General features: G+C 44.4%; 1 protein-coding gene across 1 annotated transcript in view; it reads right to left on the minus strand.

Moving 5' to 3' along the window:
* The window catches only part of LOC140916269 (nardilysin), an 89011-nt gene that overhangs the window by 19862 nt on the left and 43745 nt on the right, over positions 1-25404 (minus strand). The window contains exons 15-20 of the mRNA XM_073357655.2: positions 16090-16194; positions 15697-15820; positions 14980-15066; positions 14170-14289; positions 7164-7215; positions 5839-5989 (exon numbers count right to left, since the gene is read on the minus strand). Of these exons, the coding sequence (XP_073213756.2) occupies positions 5839-5989; positions 7164-7215; positions 14170-14289; positions 14980-15066; positions 15697-15820; positions 16090-16194 (639 nt within the window). The remainder of the gene's footprint in view (positions 1-5838; positions 5990-7163; positions 7216-14169; positions 14290-14979; positions 15067-15696; positions 15821-16089; positions 16195-25404) is intronic.

Raw genomic sequence — 25404 nt, forward strand, 5'->3', positions numbered from 1 at the left:
AAGTGTACATGGTGGGTATAGGGCGTACCACACATCCAATGTTACACAGAAAACCTCTTCCTTTATATACATTTACACATTACATTGCACCACACATTTTGGGATTGACTTGGTTACTTTTCAGGAACGAATCCATGTGCAGCATGCTCTGTAATGCATTCTCCACACTCCAACTACTCTTTACCTTCTCTCTACATTCCTAACTTATCTCTTCCACTGTTAGTAAGTGGTTTCCTGGTGTTCTCCTCTTACCTTAGCTGGCTCAGATATTCTGTTTTCTTAGCTTACTAACCTAGTTACTGATCTTATTTAGCACAAACATTCTGTTTTCAGCCTAATGATCCTACCTTCCTAACTCTATCCTTCCAGACATGAGGCCTCCCTTCACATACTAATTACTCATGACAGGCCAGACCTCAGCTACAGTGAGTGTGTGTATGTAAGCGAGAGAATTAGTGTTGCCCACTCTTACAAATGTATAGGGTAAGGTGATTTTGGTCCTGCTGCAGAAGCTCTCACCCCATGTCCACCCATCCCATGCCCAGCAATTAATCCTTTTCCCACATCCCCCCATTAGTTCTGTCCCCACCAAGTTCAGCACCCACATCAGTCCCCAGCCTCCTCAGTTCAGCCCCCACAACCCATTGCCCCACCACCTCTGCTCCTTCTAGGGGTTTCACCCTCCTCTCCCAGACCTGGGGAGAGGGGAGCTGCTGCAGGGTTCCCTCTTCCCCTTTGCAGACTAAGGGGGGCAAGCTCCAGGGTTCTTTACCCCCTTCTGCCCTTCCCAGGCAGGGTGCAGTGGAGGGAGAATGGGAAGGAGGAGCCAAGGTACCATCCTGTCAATTTTTCTCACAGAAGGGGATAGGGGAGCAAGGGAAGGAGCCAGAGCTGCCCTGAGCTGCTGGGCTCTTTGCTCCCTTCTTCTCCTCCCCTCCGGTGAGAATGGCAGGCAGAGCGGACCAGGAAGGAGGGAGCAGAGCTGCACTGAGCTGCTGGACTCTTTGCTCTCTCCGCCATCCCTGTGAGAAAGGCAAGGGGAGGGGAGAGATTCTGTTAGCTTTTGGCAGGCTGAACTTCATGAAGGGGCTGGAGGATATCACGAGACAAACTCTAGCACCTTCTGAAATCCCATTATGCACCAAAAAAAAAAAAAAGTCATGGGAGCTGGAACTACTGTTAACATTACCAAGAAAATAATTTGCTCAATATGTAAGGATCCTGTCATCAGTGGCTGCGTTTGCAACTGATCTTCTACACCACCGATGGGTGGAGTTAATCCCATATCAAAGATTCTTCATGTAGATAGGGAACCCTGTCATATTGAACAAATAATCAACAGTCACAGGCACCAGCAGGTACCACAGAAGAGCAGTTGGGAACACACCTGTTGACAACAGGAGCTATACTTATCCAGGCAATGGCAGCAGCAGTCAGCAACTGATACGCCCATCAAGCCTGTTGCCCATACAGCCTATTAGGCATTGCCTGTTGCCCACCAGCCAATGCATCACCATGCTTCTCCCTTGCTTGTCTACGCTCCATGACCCAGATCTGCTCCCTCTCTTGATGGTAGCTCACCCTTCTTGCTCTCTTCCATGCTGTGTTCTTTGCTTCCCACTCCAATTCCACATGACATGGGGTATCTATGCCTCCCCACAGATCCCCCTCACCATTTGCCTTGGTCTCTAGGACACTCCTACAATCAGGGGGAACTTGCATCTTATCCATCTTTGTCTATAAGGGCTATTCAGAAGTCACAGCTGTTTGAGGAGTGCACCAGCTGTGCTCCTACTGCAGTCCCCCTAGTGGAGTCACCCCTTCTAATTTTCTCCCCCAAATCTCCATGGCCTTCAGACCTTATCACTGAACACATACCTTTAAAAAAAAACCTCACCCCAAAAGATATTAATATGATTACATTTACACACACATCACAGAAAGACATGGTCAGTATTTACAAAAAACTATGAAAACTTATATTATAATTAAGGTTCTTTATAACTCCACATACCCAGTGCTTTAAAGTGAAGAAAATTAGAAGTTAAAGTTCTTCACATCTGCATACTTAGCTATTTGAAAAAAAAAGTATGTATCATTTCAATAAGTGTTCTAAGGCATTATGTAATGGGATATAATCACATTTATCTACTAGATAAACAAACATTCAAATCTTTTTAAGGAAAGCTGAGTGTGTGCATGCACACAAATGCATACAATAAAGAAGGTAGAGGTTTAAGGTCTACATCATATTTTCTGTTATTTGGTATTATATATAAATATTAAACCAAAGTGAGGCACCTTTCAAAACAGCAACTTTCCTTACAAAATGTTTAAAATACTCCTGCCTCTTTGTTGTGTCCACATGCTCAGCTGCCCTTCTCCTGTCTCAAGGTACATATATCTCAAAGAGCAAAGATGGCAACTTCCTGATTCATTGTTAGTTTGCTAAAGCGGGATACCGGGAGGAAGCACAGGCAGGAATGTCTGTGAGGGGAGGGCTCCTGCCTCATACTGGCAATGAGGGGCGATCAACAGGTTATCTCAAGTGCTTATATACAAATGCACAAAGCCTTGGAAACAAGCAGGGAGAACTGGAGGTCCTGGTGATGTCAAGGAACTATGACGTGATCGGAATAACAGAGACTTGGTGGGATAACTCATATGACTGGAGTACTGTCATGGATGGTTATAAACTGTTCAGGAAGGACAGGCAGGGCAGAAAAGGTGGGGGAGTAGCACTGTATGTAAGGGAGCAGTATGACTGCTCAGAGCTCCGGTACGAAACTGCAGAAAAACCTGAGTGTCTCTGGATTAAGTTTAGAAGTGTGTGCAACAAGAGTGATGTAGTGGTGGGAGTCTGCTGTAGACCACCGGACCAGGGGGATGAGGTGGACGAGGCTTTCTTCCGGCAGCTCACGGAAGCTACTAGATCGCATGCCCTGATTCTCATGGGTGACTTTAATTTTCCTGATATCTGCTGGGAGAGCAATACAGCGGTGCATAGACAATCCAGGAAGTTTTTGGAAAGCGTAGGGGACAATTTCCTGGCGCAAGTGCTAGAGGAGCCAACTAGGGGGGGTGCTTTTCTTGACCTGCTGCTCACAAACCGGGTAGAATTAGTGGGGGAAGCAAAAGTGGATGGGAATCTGGGAGGCAGTGACCATGAGTTGGTTGAGTTCAGGATCCTGACGCAGGGAACAAAGGTAAGCAGCAGGATACGGACCCTGGACTTCAGGAAAGCAGACTTCGACTCCCTCAGGGAACGGATGGCCAGGATCCCCTGGGGGACTAACTTGAAGGGGAAAGGAGTCCAGGAGAGCTGGCTGTATTTCAAGGAATCCCTGTTGAGGTTACAGGGACAAACCATCCCGATGAGTCGAAAGAATAGTAAATATGGCAGGCGACCAACTTGGCTTAATGGTGAAATCCTAGCGGATCTTAAACATAAAAAAGAAGCTTACAAGAAGTGGAAGGTTGGACATATGACCAGGGAAGAGTATAAAAATATTGCTCGGGCATGTAGGAATGTTATCAGGAGGGCCAAATCGCACCTGGAGCTGCAGCTAGCCAGAGATGTCAAGAGTAACAAGAAGGGTTTCTTCAGGTATGTTGGCAACAAGAAGAAAGCCAAGGAATGTGTGGGCCCCTTACTGAATGAGGGAGGCAACCTAGTGACAGAGGATGTGGAAAAAGCTAATGTACTCAATGCTTTTTTTGCCTCTGTTTTCACTAACAAGGTCAGCTCCCAGACTGCTGCGCTGGGCATCACAAAATGCGGAAGAGATGGCCAGCCCTCTGTGGAGATAGAGGCGGTTAGGGACTATTTAGAAAAGCTGGACGTGCACAAGTCCATGGGGCCGGACGAGTTGCATCCGAGAGTGCTGAAGGAATTGGCGGCTGTGATTGCAGAGCCACTGGCCATTATCTTTGAAAACTCGTGGCGAACCGGGGAAGTCCCGGATGACTGGAAAAAGGCTAATGTAGTGCCAATCTTTAAAAAAGGGAAGAAGGAAGATCCTGGGAACTACAGGCCAGTCAGCCTCACCTCAGTCCCTGGAAAAATCATGGAGCAGGTCCTCAAAGAATCAATCCTGAAGCACTTGCATGAGAGGAAAGTGATCAGGAACAGCCAGCATGGATTCACCAAGGGAAGGTCATGCCTGACTAATCTAATCGCCTTTTATGATGAGATTACTGGTTCTGTGGATGAAGGGAAAGCAGTGGATGTATTGTTTCTTGACTTTAGCAAAGCTTTTGACACGGTCTCCCATAGTATTCTTGTCAGCAAGTTAAGGAAGTATGGGCTGGATGAATGCACTATAAGGTGGGTAGAAAGCTGGCTAAATTGTCGGGCTCAACGGGTAGTGATCAATGGCTCCATGTCTAGTTGGCAGCCGGTATCAAGTGGAGTGCCCCAAGGGTCGGTCCTGGGGCCGGTTTTATTCAATATCTTCATAAATGATCTGGAGGATGGTGTGGATTGCACTCTCAGCAAATTTGCGGATGATACTAAACTGGGAGGAGTGGTAGATACGCTGGAGGGGAGGGATAGGATACAGAAGGACCTAGACCAATTGGAAGATTGGGCCAAAAGGAATCTGATGAGGTTCAATAAGGATAAGTGCAGGGTCCTGCACTTAGGACGGAAGAACCCAATGCACAGCTACAGACTAGGGACCGAATGGCTAGGCAGCAGTTCTGCAGAAAAGGACCTAGGGGTGACAGTGGACGAGAAGCTGGATATGAGTCAGCAGTGTGCCCTTGTTGCCAAGAAGGCCAATGGCATTTTGGGATGTATAAGTAGGGGCATAGCGAGCAGATCGAGGGACGTGATTGTTCCCCTCTATTCGACATTGGTGAGGCCTCATCTGGAGTACTGTGTCCAGTTTTGGGCCCCACCCTACAAGAAGGATGTGGATAAATTGGAGAGAGTCCAGCGAAGGGCAACAAAAATGATTAGGGGACTGGAACACATGACTTATGAGGAGAGGCTGAGGGAGCTGGGATTGTTTAGCCTGCAGAAGAGAAGAATGAGGGGGGATTTGATAGCTGCTTTCAACTACCTGAAAGGGGGTTCAAAAGAGGATGGCTCTAGACTGTTCTCAATGGTAGCAGATGACAGAACGAGGAGTAATGGTCTCAAGTTGCAGTGGGGGAGGTTTAGATTGGATATTAGGAAAAACTTTTTCACTAAGAGGGTGGTGAAACACTGGAATGCGTTACCTAGGGAGGTGGTAGAATCTCCTTCCTTAGAGGTTTTTAAGGTCAGGCTTGACAAAGCCCTGGCTGGGATGATTTAACTGGGAATTGGTCCTGCTTTGAGCAGGGGGTTGGACTAGATGACCTTCTGGGGTCCCTTCCAACCCTGATATTCTATGATTCTATGATTCTATTACATGACAAAGATATCCTCCTAATCACTCCATGCAATTAAAGAATAATCTTTTTTAAAACTTTGGTTAAGATAAAATAAAGTATGTCAGATTTTACTTTTAGAATCTTTTAATTGGATTTTCATGCCCCAATGCATCAAAGAGCCTGTTTCTTTCTCCCTTCCTACCCACCCATTATCAATCTTTGTCACAATGTCTCCCTGTTAACCTGCAAATCTGCACTCACTGATCCTGCTGGTTTCTGAGCGACTCTTCAGGAAGTCCATGAGTTAACTGGACTAATAGTATGCAAAACTATTATCAATAAATAGTTGAAAAACCATTAATAGATTAATTGAAATTAAGACACCAATATTTCAGGCCTTTGAGTTGTTTAGAAAGTGAATTTCAGCAAAAGGTTAGTTGGTCTGTAAGGTAAGGAGGACATAGCAATAGTACTTACAGGTAGTTTATGATTGAATCCTTTCACTCGAATGATCAAACCATGCTCTCCAGACACCAGTTTATATTCCAATTGAGCAACATTGGCTTCGTATGCCGGTTCAGCAAGGTTGTGAGAAAGGATATTTACAAAAGTCTCAAAAAGTACCATACTGCATGAATGAAGAAAGTGAGGGTGGGAAACAACAAGGGAGAGTGAAAAGAAACAGCCTTAAAGTCAATAGGTTTGAGAGTACACAGATAAAAAAAGTGTCCAATAGAAATAAACTATTTCACTGGGCAGCTAAAAACATTTAAAACTTAGAATTTAAAATAGTACAAAAACATTTATTTTTCTACAGAGATTTTTCTCTGGGCAAAGCAAAAACCTGAAACACAGGGTTCTGTATTTCTCTTTATTCAGGAAGCACACAAAGCTACTTAGTAGTTTTTTGAGATTAAATTTAAAATCTTTTTGGGTCAAAAGAAAAACTTATTCAAATTACAAAGTATTTCAGAACAGTATAACAATCAAGCCAACTACTGCAGGATATGTGGGTAAAAACCTACCTGGTATAAATAATGGACTTTTTTAGGCAACATGACAGCTTTCAGTCAAATTTGTTTGTGGAATATTGGGGTAATATAGAAAATTATGTGTTAATGCTATTTGTGTAAAGGCATTTGGGAGACTCACAATTTTATTTAGCATTGGAAGTGCTATAATGGAGAATTAATATGTACAGAATCATAAAATCCAGAGGAGAACAAAAAAAATTTAGGTTTAGAAAACATGACCTACAAGGAAAGGTTGAAAGAATTGGGCATGTTTCGTTCAGAGAAGAAAAGGATGAAGAGGACATGATAACACATTTCAAATATGTAAAAGGTTGTTATAAAGATGCCGGTGACCAATCGTTTTCCATATCCACCGAGGGTAGGACAAGTAGTAATTGGCTTAGTTTTCAGCAAGGAAGATTTAGGCTGGATATTAGGAAAAGCACTGTAACCATAAGAATAGTTAAGTCCTGGAATAAATTACCAAGAGAGGTTGCGGAATCCCCACCATTGGAGGTTTTATGAACAGATTAGACAAACACCTGTCAGGTATGATCTAGGTATACTTAATCCTGCCTCAGCACCAGGGATGGACAAGATGACTTCTTGAGGTCCCTTCCAGCCCTACATTTCTGTGATTTCTATGATCTTGAGGTTTGTTTCATTCAAAGGAAGGTCTATGGGTTGTTGTTTGTTTCACCTGAAGACAAATTTTAACTGCTAATGCTATACTACAATTATAGTTGTATCTTGTTCTGTAAGACAGATAAGAGAAAGATAAATCTTTACCTCTTTGCAGACTGCTGTATCAGTGGGGAGATCAGATGGAAACATACGTAAGCTGAAATTTGAACAAGGTTGACATGAGCAACTGTAGAAACAATAAAAAGAACTAGGAGTACTTGTGGCACCTTAGAGACTAACAAATTTATTTGAGCTTCCGTGGGCTAAAGCCCACTTCATCAGATGCATGCAATAGAAAATACATGCATCTGATGAAGTGGGCTTTAGCCCATGAAAGCTTATGCTCAAATAAATTTGTTAGTCTCTAAGATGACACAAGTACTCCTCGTTCTTTTTGCTAATACAGACTAACACAACTACCTCTCAAACCTGTAGAAACAATGGCAGCTTCAAACATGTATTTTTTTTCTCCAAACCATTTCTTATCTCCAGTTAATTTTCTATAAACTACATATAAGTGGTTATTCAGAGATGGTATTTTTATCTGTATTAAGTTATCACCTCCAACACTTACTCAATATTATCTTTTTAACTGAAGATTTAATGATAAGCATAAAGTTGTACTTCAGCTTGCAAAACATTGCTTTATATTACAGGATACTTAAGGAGCACACATTTTTGGTGACAACAAATAATACTTATACAGGATAAAATTCCTCAGGACAAATACCATATCTTTGTATGTTTGCATCATGTTTGCTTACGTAAATTAAGTTTACACTTTTCTTTCTAAAACAACCTAAAGATGCTGTACAACAAAAAATATCTATATTATATATATACCCTATTTTAAAAAGCTTCTCACTGAAAATTAAAATGAGTCATGTTTCTGAGCAGAACAGCAAAAATGGAAACAGTTTTCACGATTTATGATTCTAGATCACATTTCCTCAGTTTGCAGGGGGAAAAGAGAAGTTGGTTTGTTTTTTTAAAAACTACTGGGCCTCCAAACTCAAGTTTGGTTCTTTCCCTCTCAGGTACTGTCACCTGTAAGATGCTTTTGGTGCCAAATTCGGCCCTCAGTTACTCCATTAGAAGAATCAACACCTGTCAAGCAACTATTAAACAGTGGTATCAGAGATACTACAGTCTCTCCCTGTACTAATAAAAAAAAAAAACAGTAGCATCAGCTATAATGTCACTGTATTAGAGGTACTTTATTTTTAACGATCTACACTTCTATAGCACTTACCATTCAGCATTCTCAAATCTCTTTACAAACATTAATGGGCTAAACCTCACAACAATCCTGTAAGGAAGAGAAGTGTCATCTACATTTTATATCTGGTGAAATAAGACCCAAAGGGATAGAGCAGGACTGTAGAACGGGACACCTTCCAGGACCTTCTCGCGATCGGTCCACAACTGCAGTGATGGTGACGATCTTTTCCAGGTGGTCCCTGGATTGGGAATAGGTCGACGCCAGCCATTGCTGGAGGGGCCGCATGCGGAGCCTGGCATGACGGACCACATATGTGCAAGCTGCCATGTGGCCTAGCAGGCACAGGCACACCCTGGCCATTGTCAGGGGAAACGCGGACACTTCTGCAATGAGGTCCGTCAGGGCCTGAAACCTAAAGGTAGGAATGCTCTCGCCCAGGTCGAGTTGAGCATGGCCCTGATGAATTCTATCCTTTGAACTGGAACTAACGTGGTCTTTTTGTGGTTGACCAATAGTCCCAAGTAGCAGCACATGGCTTATAGTACAGCGACATCGTGTTGGACCTGAGCCTTGGAGCTGCCTTTGACCTGCCAGCCGTTGAGGTATGGGTAAATCTGGATACCCCGACGCCTGAGGTAGGCCACGACTACCGCCATGCACTTGGTAAACAACCTTGGTGCTATAGCCAGGCCAAACAGAACAACCGCAAACTGGTAGTGGGCTAAACCCACTGTAAAACGGAGAAAGCATCTGAGTCCTGGGAAGATCGCTAAGTGAAAGTATGCGTCTTTCAGGTCGAGGGCGGCATACCAATCTCCCAGATCCAGGGAGGGGATAATGGAGGCCAGGGAGACCATGCAAAACTTTAGCTTCTTTAGGTATCTGTTGAGGTCTCACAGGTCCAGGATGGGACACAGATCATCCTTGGCCTTTAGGATCAGAAAATACAGGGAACAGAAACCCCTGTTCTGGTAAGGAGGCGGGACCTCCTCCACCACCCCAGCTCTAAGAGCCCCTGACCCTCTTGCTCAAGAAGACTCTCGTGAGAAGGGTCCCTGAAGAGGGACGGGGTGGGGGTGGAAATAAACTGGAGGGGGTAGCCGTACACCACTGTACTGAGGACTGCGTTATCGCCGACCACACTGGGAGGAAAAAAGAAAGGTAGTTGCAAAAAACTGGGAAAATCGGATCCAGAAACTAGACTGATAGCTCGCCCTCGGTCGTACCCTCAAAATGACTTTTTAGCTCCTTGCTTGGAGTGGGTTGAGCCTGACCAGGCAGAGGGTGGTGGCGGGTGGCTCGTATGCAGTCTATAGCCCTTGGGCTTTTTGTGCAGGCTCCCTTGCCCCTGGGGTAGTTGTGGTTTGAACTGCTTACGTGCCGGGCCCGGAACATGGAGCCCCAGGGTTTTTAGGGAGGTTCGGGAGTCCTTCAGCCAATGTCATTTGTTGTCCGCCTGCTCTGCAAACAGGGCCTGGCCATCGAAGGAGAGGTCCAAAATCGACTGCTGAGCCTCAGAGGACAACCCAGAGAGGAGCAACCAGGACGCTAGGCACATGGAGATGGTGAACACATGGTGCAGGCAGTGGAGTCTGCGCATCAGACACCACTTGAAGGGCCGCCCCTGGCAGCGGCTCTGCCCTCATCGAGGATCGCCCGGAATTCTTTATGGGAACCTTACGGGGGGGGGGGGGTGGCATTCTCGAACTTGGCCACGATTTGACAAATATTAAAATTGTAGCAGCCAAGGAAGGCCTGGTGGTTGGTCACCCTCAACTATAAACTAGATGAGGAATAAACTTTCTGTCCAAACAAGTCCAGTCTCCTGGAGTCTTTATTTTTGGAGGCAGCTCCAGATTGCCCCTGATGTTCCCTGTGATTAACTGCCTCGACCACCTGGGAATTTGGGGCACGATGGGAGTAAAGGTATTCGTGCCCCTTAGTCGGGACAAAGTACTTACGCTCTGCCCATTTGGAAATGGGGGGCAGAGAGGAGGGGGGTTTGCCACAAGGCATTGGATATCTTCAATACCCCTTCATGGAGGGGAAGGGCCACCCTAGCAGGGGCTGTGGAGGAGAGGATGTCGAACAGGGAGTCCACTTGCTTCTCCAACTCCTCCACCTGCAGGCCAAGGTTAGATGAGACCCTCTTCAAAAGCTCCTGGTGTGCCTTAGCGTCATCCTGAGAAACCGGCTGAGGGGGCTCCGTGATGGCCTCATCTGGTGACGAAGAGGAGGAGGCCGGTACCGCTGGTTCCATGGCATCCATAGGTGGTCCAGCAGGCTGTTCCCCTTGGTTCACATGGACTTGCATGGTCTTATCCCCTGGGGCCTCAAGCACCAGAGGGAGTTGGGTCGTTGAGACCACCGGCCTGTCCGAGGCACCCGACACCGAGCGGGCAGGCTGGGAGGGCTGGGTGAACCCCCATGGGTTCCTAGGGTACCACAGGGGGGTTTCAGTACCGACAATGCAGGCGGCACCGAGAGTCTGGGAGGCTGCCCCATGTGGAGCCTTGCACCGTACCAGAGCCATATCCAGAGCGATTGCTCCTTGGTGACCAGGATTCACTGGAGTGGTGAATCCATGCCTGGTGATAATCGTAGTTGCACCTAGAGGAGGACTTGTCCAAACGGAACATGCGCCTCCATGGGGACCTCGGTGACTGGCGGATCCGCAACAGAAGACCGACGATCCACGCCTCGCACTTTGAGGCTGGTACCGGGACAAGGAGCGGGACCTGGAGGTATCACGGGCTGGGCGCCAGGGGGATATCCTCGAATACGGTGACACCCATCTTTATGCATTTTCCCTGTACCCTGAGTTCCCAGATGTGCTCCATGGTCTTAAAGTGAAGCATCTGATGTTATTGTAGCAGGGGGAATCTGCAAGAATGGAACATCTGAGCAGGGTTTGATCAGTTCCTCTCACCAGCTCAGTGATTGTAGAACACACCGGGGAAATGACAGTAACCTGCCTAGTCTGTGTTGGTTTGGTTTGTAAACTGTTCAAAGCCCTCCATGTAGATCTCAGAGGTGTAATCTGGCATGTTGGAGTACAAAGACTCAAGATGACATGTGTCCCAGCAGTTGACAACAATCTCTTACAGTTAACTTGAGGACTTCCCTGAATCTTTGATATTGCCTTATACTCACCCATTTGTCTATACCCATCTGTTGTCTCTTCTCTTATACTTAGATTGTAAGGTTTTTGGGCAGGTACTATCTTTTTGTTCTTTGTACAGCACCTAGCACAATGGGATCCTGACATTGTAATGGCTCGTAGGCACTATGGTAACACAAATAGTATATAATAAAAAGTCCCAGGAAGGGTGAGGTTCCCCTGTAGGAGGGAATACATCATCAAGTCTCTTTAAGAATCTAGCAACCATAGTGTGTGAGAAGAAAAGGCCTTCCCTTAACACACTGGTGGTTTGCTGATATAGATGACGTGGTTTGCTGATATAGATGACAAGTAGACTCTCAAAGAAGAAGCAGAATCCATGAGACTTTAGATGGAGCACATAGTGTAGAATGAGAGATATCTTAGCTTGTGATGGGACCAATTGTTGACTCAATAAATAAGAGGAAAATCCTTTCCATCTATGGTCAAAGCATTTAAAAGTAGAGCTTTTCCTGGAGTGAAGCAGTGTAGTTTTCACCCTCTCTGAACATGACTTGTCTGTGATGATCAGCAAATTATCCTCTATGTTGCCAAAGAGTCTCTGTCTCTCGATTGGGATAGAGTACTTGTCCACTTCTCTGAGATAGGAGATTTTGAGACAGTGACATAAAGAGAGGTGATTCTCTGGACAGCTATAACAGGTTTACACACCAGTGTTGTTTGGGTCATGCTGGGGCTACCAGACTGACTTTTGATCTGTCCTTGACTTTTCATTGCACTCTGAGAATGAGGTCTTTTGCTTTACTCCATCAGGAAGGTGTCCATTACTTTGTCTCTGCATGCTTTCATTCATTACAGCGGGCAATAAGGTATTGTCCTGAGATTCAAATAGGTCCACCTTTGGAATTCAAATAGGTCCACCTATGCCCACTTCCTGAAAAGCTTGGAAGTCACTGATGCTTTTGAGGACCATTTATGCTGGTTCTGAGTCCTCCTGCTAAGAGATTCTGCTTACACATTGTTTTCTCTTATCAGATGCAGAGCTATTGGATGAGAAACTAGAGATGGTCACTTTGCTCCTGAGCATATCATCAGAGCTGCTGCTTGAAAGAAGAGGAGGTGAATTGTGTTGAGGAATGCTGGAGGTTTTTGTTCTTCTAGTGTTGAGGTCCCCTCTGGTAGGCTTGTGTTGGGTGTGATTAGAACCTCCTTTGAAAGTAGTAGGTCTAAAAAGTTGTTGATTAATCCTGCTTTGCAATTGGAAAGCCGACAGGAGGATTACTCCTGAGGGCATTCTGTGCCAAAAAATGAAAAATTCTGCAAGTTTTATTTGTCAATAAATAAATACAGAGGCTCCAGCATGGCAGTGGGGAGCACAGGTCACTGGCTGCACAAAGGTGGGAGATCACCCTGCAGCCTCCCCAACCCAGGGACACAGACTCTGTGGTGAGACTGCACTTGACCCTGACAAAGCACAAGGCCTGGCCTGTCCCAGAAGCACCCTTGCACCTTCTTTTTGCTTCCCTATCAGAAAGACATTTTTCTGCAGGGAAACAAAGAAATCTGCGGGGGACATGAATTCTGCATACGCACAGTGGTGCAGAATGCCCCCAGAAGTAGAGGATGAATGCGTCTCAGAAGAACTGTAGGGCTGGGGAAGGCCAAAGGATCTAGCTGTGGCCCTGCTGGATATGATCTTCTCAAGTACTTTTACTATGCTTCTCGTTAAAGAGGCTCTGGGATTCTGTAGTCAGGTCTGAGGGGCAGAACCGGGAATATCTTTGGTGTACAAGGGAGTAGCCACAATCTGAGAAGGGGCCTAGGGCTAAGGCCTGGAGAAATAGAAGGGGTTTGTGGGACTTGTATGGGTGAAACTTCTTCAGACACCACACCAGCCTGCTTGGGGCCATGGCCTCCAGTGCTAGAAGCTGTGAGTGCTGCTCTGAGGATGCTGACACTGAGAATCATGTGTCAGAGTGCCAGGTGGTTAAGATTCACAGTTCTTCTTCTTCTTCCTCTTATGTTGAATATACTCAGTGCTGGAGTGCATACATTTTTCCTTCTGTTCAGAAGGTGGGTCTTTAGAAACATCCTCCAGGGCCAAGAAGTCAGTGCCTGGACCTGATGGGATGGGTCAGTGCCACAGTAGATGTCGCCGACCCTTTAGTAGGGTTTGGGGCAGGAGTAGGTGTCCATTTAGTTGGTGCCATAAAGGCAGTCAGAGGCACCATAGCTGGCTTAGGCACAGGAGTCTTAGTAGGTGCTGGCAGCTCCCCAGCCCAGATTTGAGTTGAAAAGATCTGGAATTCAAGCATTTTACTGAGACTGGTGCTAACACAGGTGTGAATATCTGCTTCTTGGGCCCTGGAGGATGACAGCCTGAGCGCAGAACTAGATCCCTTCTGTCCTCTGCAGTGAAGGAGGAAACGGGACAGTTAGAGGTACACATTTCCTTATAATAACTATGACATGTGAAGTAAGACAATGCATTTAGGAACCTGCATACTCCCCAACAGACATGGCTTGGAAAGAGCATTCCACATGCTCACCATAAGGAGTTAAACACCTACAAAAGTGGGTTTATAACCAAAATGCCAACTGGCACTTAACAACAGTGACATTCTGTGCTGCTTGGGATTTTGGAAAAAAGAGGAGCTACAAGTTCTACCTCTAAACAAATTGCCAGTACTATTTAGGTGCCAGTACTATTGCATAGGAAAAGCTTTGTTTTGCACATTTTGTTTAATACATCAGCGAACAGGGGTTACCTTTGGGGATTTTGAATTTATTGTCCTTCTTGTACCACACACAGCCGTGTTGTGTACTCAGAATTTTGACTGGGTACTCCGTGTCAGGGCAATCAGATGCCTTCAGAGCGAAGTCAGTGGCTAATATAGAAACAGAATATGTGGGTTACTATATTTCAAATCCACAGCCACTGGCAAAAGTGTGCAACTTGCAAAACTGTAAACAAACTGCTCTCCTCTCGTCTATGTCACCATAGTGTATTTAATAGCACACTGCCTTCTGGAACTAAAGGTCATGAATTTAGATCCCATACCAGATCTTTGGCTCATATCCAGTGCCAACCCTGAAGTGAATAACAGATAGGCTAGAAAGTCTCATTCAAGAGATAAGTTCTTCATTCTCTTTACTTCTGATGACAGATGCAGTTGCTACAAGAGTCTGTGTTACTTTTCCCAAAAGAACCGGGATAACCACACAACATGGCCTCTCTCAGTAGATGAGATTCTAAGGTCTATAGCTGCATCAAGCTACTCATGAGTGCATCATGGCTGCTCTGTTGGGCTACATGGTCCATGCACTAAGAATAACTTAAAACAGACATTTTCAGATTAAATTTGCCCTAAAATTTAAACTTATTAAAAGCATGCTTTAATAAAAGCTCAGACAAACAAATGATTCCATGTTTTCTCTCTATTCCAAAAGGAACAGTTTAAAACCACACATTCATTTAAAAGAAAAAGATCATTTCTCAGAACCTCCCATTCTGAAAATGAGCAGAATGGGGAAGAGAAACATGACAGAGTCCAACCAAATACTAGTGTCTCACTCACCTATATATTTGTTTTCTTCAGGAAAGTGCAAGTCCTGGTTTAACTGAAAGTCACTGGCCCATAAATCACGCCAATATTTGTCAATATCTGTGAAAGACATGAAATTAGGCTATTAACAGCAGATAGATTTAATAGGGCAGCAGCTACTGTATCAATACCTAGTTGGTGACCACTAGAACTAGATACCTTCCTTCTGATGTTTCTGTCTGCGTGTCTATTTGCAGAATGACTGGAGCTCTTTTCCTGATGCCATTTTGGCTCACCTTCACCCTTTCCTCTTAACACCCCTCTTAAAACTCATTTCAAGCAGAATTAGAAACAATAGTCATGTTTAAAAGTAACTAAGAACAGCGTGCATTAGCATTGCAAGTTACCACATCGTAATCTTGTCTTGACCTGCAATACATGTATTTTCATCACCATTCATTATTTATTTGGGATGGGGAGGAAAGCTCACTACGATCCCTCTTTCTCCTTCATCAGAAAGACTCTGCCCTTCGAGACAGATGGGCTGGACTCAGCTAATGCTAAACAGAAGAGAGTTGCCAAAGCACAAAGCAACCAAGCCATTACTGACTCATAATGAAGTCAGGATCACAGCTGAGACTTCATCCTCCCACTCTCACCCCTGTGTGGTTGCACGTTGCTCTGTCACCTTTTTAATGGTCTCAATGAGCACTTTAAAAGATCTTTATATGCTTTAGCAGTTCATTTTACCCTCCACACTGTACTGTGTTCCAAACCATCTCTCCTTTAGATGACATTCTCTTTCACTGGCAGCAGACAACAGAACTAGGTTTGCTCTCAGAGGGCAGAGCTGGTTAAGGACATCAGCAATGATCTACAAAGATAAAGGAATAACAACTCAGTTAAAATGCAACTTTAGCTACTCCTGTCCAACTGTATTTTTAAATTACTCCAAAAGTTCAGAAGACAAAGGACTACAAATAAAATCCTAAACCAAGCAATTAGTTTTCTGCACCCAAAAAGTATAAAAGTGATCCAGTTAATCTAGAAAACCTGATTCAATATGCCTAAATTCCCTGTACACCCTCAATAAATAAATTATCCAGCTCAAATATACACATTGAAAGCTATAGTGCTACTTACTTCAGGCTTGTATTCAAGCAGAAGCTGATCGCCTGTCAAAAAGTCCTCCTTACAAAAGATATGTATGTTCTCACAAAGACTTTCAACATAATCAATTGGATCAGCCTGTAAAATGAGTAAAATTGTGTTTCACACAACGGACAACTAAAACTTAACATTTTTTGCTGAGTAGAGCTTGTGTGCTGCATTGCAGAGTTTTGGTTTTGGTTATTGAGTCTAAATGCAATTCATAAACAATTATGCATCATTAGAGGGGCCTTCCTTAAGAAGAAACAATGAAGACATGGTCCCTTCTGACTAACTAGTGATTAAGTAAAGAAAAATAATAAGGTTTGATGCTACTTTTACAAAAACAAAGAGAATAACCATATTATCCTAGCTAGAATTATGGCCTTGTCTATACCATTGGTTGAAACACATATATGCCCCATATTCACAGGTAGCAGCTGTCTGTGTTGTTGGTGGGCTTTGGGGGTTTTTTGGTTGTTTTATTAAAGGTGCTAGTTGTACCAGTGGGTGGCCACAGCTGGGGCAAGCTTTATAGTTCACACGTGACTAATGCAGTGAAGGCTACAATAGTTTCTTACCAGTGCAGAGGGGAATCCATAAAATATCATTACTTCTGCGCTAATTCAATGATTTAGCCTAACTCCATCCCACAATTCAGACTGGCCTTACTTTCTGAAGTTACCTATAAGCATTGCTCTCAAAAACAGTACTGAGGAGACTCAGAATGCACTGGTGCAGCCATGGTAGTAAAAAGCACGTGGGCATGTTGAAAGAGTTCTGTCAAACACAGTGTTGCTGCATGAATCCCCACACTATTTAAAAGATAAGCAAGACAATCAACTATTTCATGCAATCAGTGTCCCCACAACAGCTCTCTCACTTATGGCCTATCCTGTGATGTGCTGAGGACATTCACCTCCATTTAAATCAGAGGGAATTGAGTGCATTAGGTCCCCTTGCATGGGGACCCTCTCTGAGCTTCAGTTTCTCTCACCGTTATCCTTAAGAAAAGAAATGAAGGTTACTTACATGTAACCAGAGTTCTTCAAGATGGATTCTAAATGGTCATACTCATGGGATGGGCAGGGAGATGCAACTCAGAAGGGGGAACCTTCTCACAGCAGTGCCCATTGGAAAATTCATACACCCTTCCTACTCTTCCCCTTCTGTGTTCCTGAACATTTTGAGGACAAGGCTATAAAAGGGGCACCCTTTGCCATCTCATTTTATTCTTTTAACCTCCTCAGAGTCAGAATTCTATTAGAACTCCAACAAAGGTGGGGAAGGAATGTGAATATACAGAATTCATCTCAAAGAATTCCAGCTACAAGTAACCAATCTTCATTTCTTTGACCATCCTCTACATACTCCCACTCACAGGACAGTTTGGCAAGCTGTACCTCACAAACAAGGTGGGACTCAGAGTCCTGACTGAACAGGAACTGTAGAACTGCTCTACCAAATTAAGTGTCTGATCGACTGTGACATTATCCAGGGTACAATCTGGACTGATGAACAACTGTGCCCCTTCAGTTCTCCAATCTGGGGTGCCTTTTACACTGCTTTGCTGTGAAAGGTACCACTCCTGGTCTGCTCACACACAGCCTCCAGCATGTAAGTTACTCCCAGTTATATTGTAGGAGTGCAATAGCCAGCCACACTTGAATTACACTGCAGAGCAACAGCAGCAAATTCCCAGCCCCAAACTTTCTCCAGAAATGTAAGTCTTGAACTGCCTAGCTCTCTCCTGGACAATACAAGCTCATATAAAGTCTGTCATTTTATTAATAGAAAATTATATGCACAAATCCTGTTATCCCAAATGGAGTTTCCCAAATGCTTCAACCAAACACACTGGTTTAGATAAAACAAGTTTATTAACTACAAAAGGATAGATTGAGTGAATACTAGTAATGAGGGTATAAGAGTCAGAACAGATTACAAGAAAAATAAAAATAAAAAGCATCTAATGCCTAACTTAACAACTGAAGTGAATTCAAAGCGAAGTGTCTCTCACCACATTTCAGCAGTCTAACTGGATGAATCTCCTTCAGTCAGGATCCCTCCCTAAGTCCAATGCTGCTTCAGGTCTTGTGCATGTCGTGGGTAGAGAGGAAGAGATCATTTGGGGTGTCTATTGTCCCTTCTTATAGTTCTATCTCTTCTTCAAGAAGCATTTCCAGCTGAGGTTCATGAGTTGCATTAGCACTAAATTGAGGTCCCAAGATGGTATTTGGGTCTTTTATAGTCAGTTGCATATTGGCATGTCCCTTCATAAATTTCTTGACTTTGTTTTGTGCCAAAATAGATTTATTATCTGTTAATGCACAGTGGACTATAGTTGCTACATATCCTTTAAAGGAGGAAACAGAAAGACCTGGAAGACTTGAATGAACCAAGTATTCAATAATATAATGTACTGGTGCGCCAATGTTGATCAATATGTTTCTCTCTTATTCACTTCACAAATCTAGTCCTCCTGTGATTGTTGCTGGTTTTCTAATGTTAATATTTCCTGCACTTCTAAAGGGCAAGATTTTCCAAGGACCATTCAAGTCCTATAGCCCATGCAGTCAGGTGTAGTGATTAAGGGTCCAGATGATAAATTCTGTTCTCCTGTTGAGTTAATAAGTTCAGTAACACCAGGAGAGGTCTGTATACTCACTGGAGAGCTGAAGAAGTCCGAGTGCCACTGTTGCCATGGCAGTGGTGGGCAACCAGAATTATCCTTGCTCCATCCTGTCTTATCTACTTAATCACAAAATGGATGAGAGGGAAGGGTGAAAAGCATAGAACAGACACTTCCTCAAGTTCAGGAGAAAAGAGTCCAATATGGGTAGATTGATTTTCCCTGCTCTCAAGCAAAACTTGGGACACCTTGAATTCTGTCTGATCATGATCAGATCTATGTCCAGAAATCCCCAAAGGGTGAAGATCTTGTCTATCACCAATTTCTTTAACCACCACTCATAAAGTTCCATTGTATCTTTGCTCTGTTGACCCACCCACCACCAGACTGTTGTCACTGTCTATTAAGTATACAGCTACCTGCTGTTGTACTAGATACTCCAGTCCCATAATGTCACTGCTTTCTTGCATAACAAAGAAAAGTGAACCCCTCGCTGTCAGTTAACATAATACATTGCTGTCATGTTGTGTGTGATGGCCTGCATGCAGTACCTCATTCCGATGCAATATAGAAAAGATTTGAGAACCCAATGAATTGTTCTCAGTTCCAGGATATTTGTACGCAGTCTCCTTTCCTGAGTATTCCAATTACCTCAAACTGTTAACTAGTTGAAATGTGCTCCCCATGCCTGGCTGGAGGAAACAAAGGTGATTGTTTTCAACAGAGCTGGAAGGATAAACACTACTCCAAGGCCACTGGCACACTGAGTCCATGTCAAAGATAGCAGGGTCTCTTTTAGGGTAATCAATCTTGTGAATGTGCTGTCTATAGTTGGTCTGTAATTTAACGCCAGTCAGTGCTGCTGACTTCTCACTCTGAGCTGAGCATAAAGAACAACACAAGTGGCTGAAGACACAAGGCCCATTAAACTTTAAAAGAACATACAGAAGAACCCTGTTTATCCGATCTAATTGGGACCAGGGCCTGATCGGTCAGATAAGCTATTACCAACAGGAGAGTGGGTTTGGGGGGGGGGGGAGAAAACCTGGATTTGTGCTGGAAATGGCCCAACTTGATTATCATACACATTGTAAGGCGAGTGATCACTTTAGATAAGCTACTACCAGCAGGAGAGTGGGGTGGGGGGAGGTATTTTCTCATGCTTTGTGTGTATAAAAAAGATCTTCTACACTTTCCACAGTATGCATCCGATGAAGTGAGCTGTAGCTCACGAAAGCTTATGCTCAAATAAACTGGTTAATCTCTAAGGTGCCACAAGTACTCCATTTCTTCTTTCAAAGAATGGGAAAGTGCAATGCTGCTGCACCCTCTAGTGCCCACAGGAGATATCACCCCCTTCTAGACCTGTGTTTGCTGGTTCTCTGGTTAACACAGAGCCAGAGATAACGGATGGTCAGATAAACAGGGTTTTACTGTTCTTTCCAAGTAGGATTTTGATGGGTCACCATTTTGGCAGATAGAAGTTTCAGAAATATCTTCTGGAAGAAATGGTCTGACCTCCTTAGAGTTGAGAACTGCTCCTATAAACTAAATCCACTGTGAAGGTAGCTGAAGAGACTTACAATCATAGAATATCAGGGTTGGAAGGGACCTCAGGAGGTCATCTAGTCCAACCCCCTGCTCAAAGCAGGACCAATCCCCAATTAAATCATCCCAGCCAGGGCTTTGTCAAGCCTGACCTTAAAAACTTCTAAGGAAGGAGATTCTACCACCTCCCTAGGTAATGCGTTCCAGTGTTTCACCACCCTCCTAGTGAAGAAGTTTTTCCTAATATCCAACCTAAACCTCCCCCACTGCAACTTGAGACCATTACTCCTTGTCCTGTCCTCTTCTACCACTGAGAATAGTCTAGAACCATCCTCTCTGGAACCACCTCTCAGGTAGATGAAAGCAGCTATCAAATCCCCCCTCATTCTTCTCTTCTGCAAACTAAACAATCCCAGTTCCCTCAGCCTCTCCTCATAAGTCATGTGTTCCAGACCCCTAATCATTTTTGTTGCCCTTCGCTGGACTCTCTCCAATTTATCCACATCCTTCTTGTAGGGTGGGGCCCAAAACTGGACACAGTACTCCAGATGAGGCCTCACCAATGTCGAATAGAGGGGAACGATCACGTCCCTCGATCTGCTCGCTATGCCCCTACTTATACATCCCAAAATGTAACAAGGGCACACTGCTGACTCATATCCAGCTTCTCGTCCACTGTCACCCCTAGGTCCTTTTCCGCAGAACTGCTGCCTAGCCATTCGGTCCCTAGTCTGTAGCTGTGCATTGGGTTCTTCCGTCCTAAGTGCAGGACCCTGCACTTACCCTTATTGAACCTCATCAGATTTCTTTTGGCCCAATCCTCCAATTTGTCTAGGGCCCTCTGTATCCTATCCCTACCCTCCAGCGTATCTACCACTCCTCCCAGTTTAGTATCATCCGCAAATTTGCTGAGAGTGCAATCCACACCATCCTCCAGATCATTTATGAAGATATTGAACAAAACCGGCCCCAGGACCGATCCCTGGGGCACTCCACTTGACACCGGCTGCCAACTAGACATGGAGCCATTGATCACTACCTGTTGAGCCCGACAATCTAGCCAGCTTTCTATCCACCTTATAGTGCATTCATCCAGCCCGTACTTCTTTAACTTGCTGACAAGAATACTGTAGGAGACCGTGTCAAAAGCTTTGCTGAAGTCAAGATACAATACATCCACTGCTTTCCCTTCATCCACAGAACCAGTAATCTCATCATAGAAGGCGATTAGATTAGTCAGGCGTGACCTTCCCTTGGTGAATCCATGCTGACTGTTCCTGATCACTTTCCTCTCATGTAAGTGCTTCAGGATTGATTCCTTGAGGACCTGCTCCATGATTTTTCCGGGGACTGAGGTGAGGCTGACTGGCCTGTAGTTCCGAGGATCCTCCTCCTTCCCTTTTTTAAAGATTGGCACTACATTAGCCTTTTTCCAGTCATCTGGGACTTCCCAGACTTTTTGATGTTTACCACGGAGTCCTAACTTCTTGAAGAGGAAACGTGTAACATAGGTCTCTGGAAAGGCCATCTTCTAACGAGGCTTTATTGAGCCAATCTTTAAATAAGGATAAACAAAAATACCCTATTGTGTCAAACAAGCAACTACTACAGATAGGTATTTTGTAATTTCTGAAGTGGGGGAAAGGGCAGAGGAGTAGAGAAGTTAAACATTGTATTGGAAGTTACCTTGTCCAACAACGAAACAAAGGTATTTGCAATGCCTTGGTCTGATAGAGATAAGCACTTTTTAGATCAAGAGCTGCAACTTCAGCTCTGACCCTGGATTCCCATTCCTGAGTATGGATTCATGCTCTAACCACTAGGCATGACTCCTGCTCTTACCACTGGGCATTGTCCCAGTTGCTGACATTCAGCTGTCACGGCTGGGTCTAACTGCTGATATTCTATTTGAGCAACAGGCTCCTCTTCTTCCTTAAATAGAGTATCCAGAAGTATAGTGGGAGATTCCTTACTGAAAGCTGGTGAAGGGAAGGATCCAAGGATTTCAGCTACAAGGCACAAGCCATTTTCAGACCCCTGCTGGAAGAAAGGTACCTGCACTGATGAGACTACAGTTTATTTCTACAATTCCTAGGTGACCACCAATAGGGCCATCCAGTTTACAGTGGGATCTGCGGATTACCATATTATGTTAATCATGCTAATAACCATATTTAGGCTCCATCTCCTGTCTGGAAAGGTATGGAGATCTGTAGTCACAATATTTAGAGGCATAATCCTTCTTATTGAAAGTGGGACCGAGAATATCTGTAAGTCTAATATGATTTGATTCTTCATTGGACTTTGGATTCGATCTTAAATTGACCTTGGATCCAATACTGACATTAATGGGGAAATTACAGGACCTCGGATGTGTAAAATGGAGAAGGGAAAAACCACCTTATTAGGAGAGTCTGAAAGCATTTTAAGGAGCCACAAGGAAGTGTCTGAGGATATCTGAAACAACTCATCCAACCTCCTTCTTTTCTTTGTGGGGAGATCCAAGGAAAAAAGTCTTCCTTTAGGCAAGAAAACAATCCCTGCCTCTTGTGAATCAAGTAAACAATCCAATTGCAGATCTTCATAGTGCACTTGTGCCACAATTGTAATGGTTAATGCCATATAAATGGATGATGAAAAAACTACTGCCATCTCCAGAATAATCTTCTGCTCCAATACTATCTTTGGAACTGGGGAATGAATCTCAGGCAGAGATTTACCCTTAGCCACAATCTTGGACTTTAATTTCAGATCCAGTGCTCTTGGATCTGGGACCAAGGTATCCAAAGAGTCTCCTGAATGTGACTTGTCTCTGCTAACAAGAGCTTTCTTGTCTTGCACAATCTTTTTCAGAACCAAATGTAAGTGGACTGGAAATTTTCTCCCATCTTCGGCTCTTATCTCTGAGACTGGCACCAAACAAGTCTCTGAGCACTTCACATTGGATCCAATGACTTAGGAAACAACTGTACAGAACCCTTAGAAACGGATCCCAATGCAGAGATTGGAATCTTCTGCATAGCCTTCTTCTTAGTCCCTGAGTTGTCAGGAGCCGACACTGGTGTATTCACTTGGGCTACAGATCCTTTACAGGAATTAGATCTGGGAGGCTTTATGGCCAGATCTTCTTGAAGCAATAAGACTTGCAGACTAATCTGGAGCTTGTTATATACCCTTGGGGTAAATGAACTGCAGAGAGAGCACGTTAAAGTGGAGTGACCCTCTCCAAAGCACAATAAACAGACAGTATAGGCATCCAATACTGGGAAGACTGTTGGACAAGAGATGCTTCTTTTGAATCCAGTTATCTTAGCTTTCAGATTTGCCATGCAACCACTAGTCAGAACTGAAGACTTAACTACCAACTATCCTAAGAATAAAACTTTATCTAACAAAATAACTAACACTAAAACTACATTAATAATAAACTTTACTAACCTTAAGGCACTGATTTCTTCTTGAAAGAAGGATCCAGATCTGATGGCTCCAGGAAGTTTACATTCATCTGCTGCAGCAGTTGGAAGGAACTGAGGCAGCAGAGGGCCCCATGCCCCCTTTTATAGCCTAATCCTCAGAACTTTCAGGAATGCAAAGAGATAAACTCCTATGAGAAGACTTCACCATCAGAGCTGCACCCACCAGCTCATCCCAAGAGTGTGAATACTCAGAGGACACTTAGGGTATGTCTGCACTGCACCATAAACCCAGGGTTAGTAGAATCTGAGTTAGCCGTCCCTGGGTTTGTTAACATAAGGCTTGAGCATCTACACTCATTTGTAACTCCAAGTTATGAATTGTTGAACTCTGATCTGGGGCTCCAGCATACACACTGCATTATGCAGGCCCAAGTTCAATTACCCATATCCTAGACTTCCTAGTGCTTCCCAACATGTGGCCACGTGTAAGGTCCAGAGGGTCTCAAACACAGGCCTGCAGAGATGCCACCAAGGAACAACCTCCACACTGCCACCCAGTAGCTGTAACCAGCTCACACTCTCCTACCCACAAACCAGTGCAGACGCTGACCACAGAAGTCCAGCCTCAAGGGGTTCAATAGACAGCAGCATCATAATGACTGATCAGTTCCTCCTCCTATATCAACCCAAGGGAATTTCAGGAAGTGTCCAGACAACAATGCAGATCACTAACTAGCCCCCCACAACCACTCTGCATTCTCAGTTACTAATACCCTGGGTCTGAGCTCTAGGTTAGCACGATTTGTGTGTAGATGGAAGGGGGCTTAGACTTGAGCCTGGCTTTGAATCCTGGGCTTACAAAGCAGTACCCTTAGGGTACGTCTACACTGCAAAAAAACACCTATGGCAGCAAGTCTCAGAGCCCATGTCTACTGACTCAGGCTCACACGGTTAAAAATAGCAGTTTAGATGTTTCCATTCAGGCTGCAGCCTGGTCTCTGAAACACAGCAAGGGGGAGGGTCTCAGGACCCAGGCTCCAGCCCAAGCTTGAATGTCTACACTGCTACTTTTAGCTCTAGAGTATAAGACCTGTAAGCCTATGTCAGCTGTTGCAGGTTCTGGGACTCCCTGCCACAGGTGTTGTTTTGCAGTGTAGGTGTACCCTTGAAGAAAAAATGAGGTTTCCATAATTTTAGGTCTGACGGAGATCACAGATCTAAGGGAAACTCAGCACCAACAAGAGTCTGCTTAGCTGGAGGCTTCCCCAGTACTGAAATTCCAGCCAAGGGAACTACACCAGCCAACTCCAGCCTGGGAAAAAGAACCAGAGCACCCAGCACTAAACGTGCCCCAGATGCCAGGGCAGCTTCATAGCTGGACTCAGTGTTCTGCTGATTTGGAGCTGAATGAAGGTGCCAGTTCTAGCACCAAATACTTCTGTTTCCCCGTTTGCATTCCAGTAGCATCGAGTATCACCAATCAAGAATCAGGGCCTCAGATCAGGCATTGTAAAGACAGGCAGTAAAAATACACATTCTGTCCCAAAGAGTTTAAAAGAGCTTACAATCTATGTTCAGCAGGCTTTGAAAAGAACAAAGGCCTATTTCCATCCCTGGAGGGATCAGGGCCCTGACCAGAGAATGGATCAGGTGAGCAGCACATAGAACAAGTCCTCCCCGAAGGTACATCAGGCAGTGGATATGTGCATCCTA

The sequence above is a fragment of the Lepidochelys kempii genome, chromosome 8 (assembly GCF_965140285.1).
Source record: "Lepidochelys kempii isolate rLepKem1 chromosome 8, rLepKem1.hap1, whole genome shotgun sequence".
NCBI lineage: Eukaryota > Metazoa > Chordata > Testudines > Cheloniidae > Lepidochelys > Lepidochelys kempii.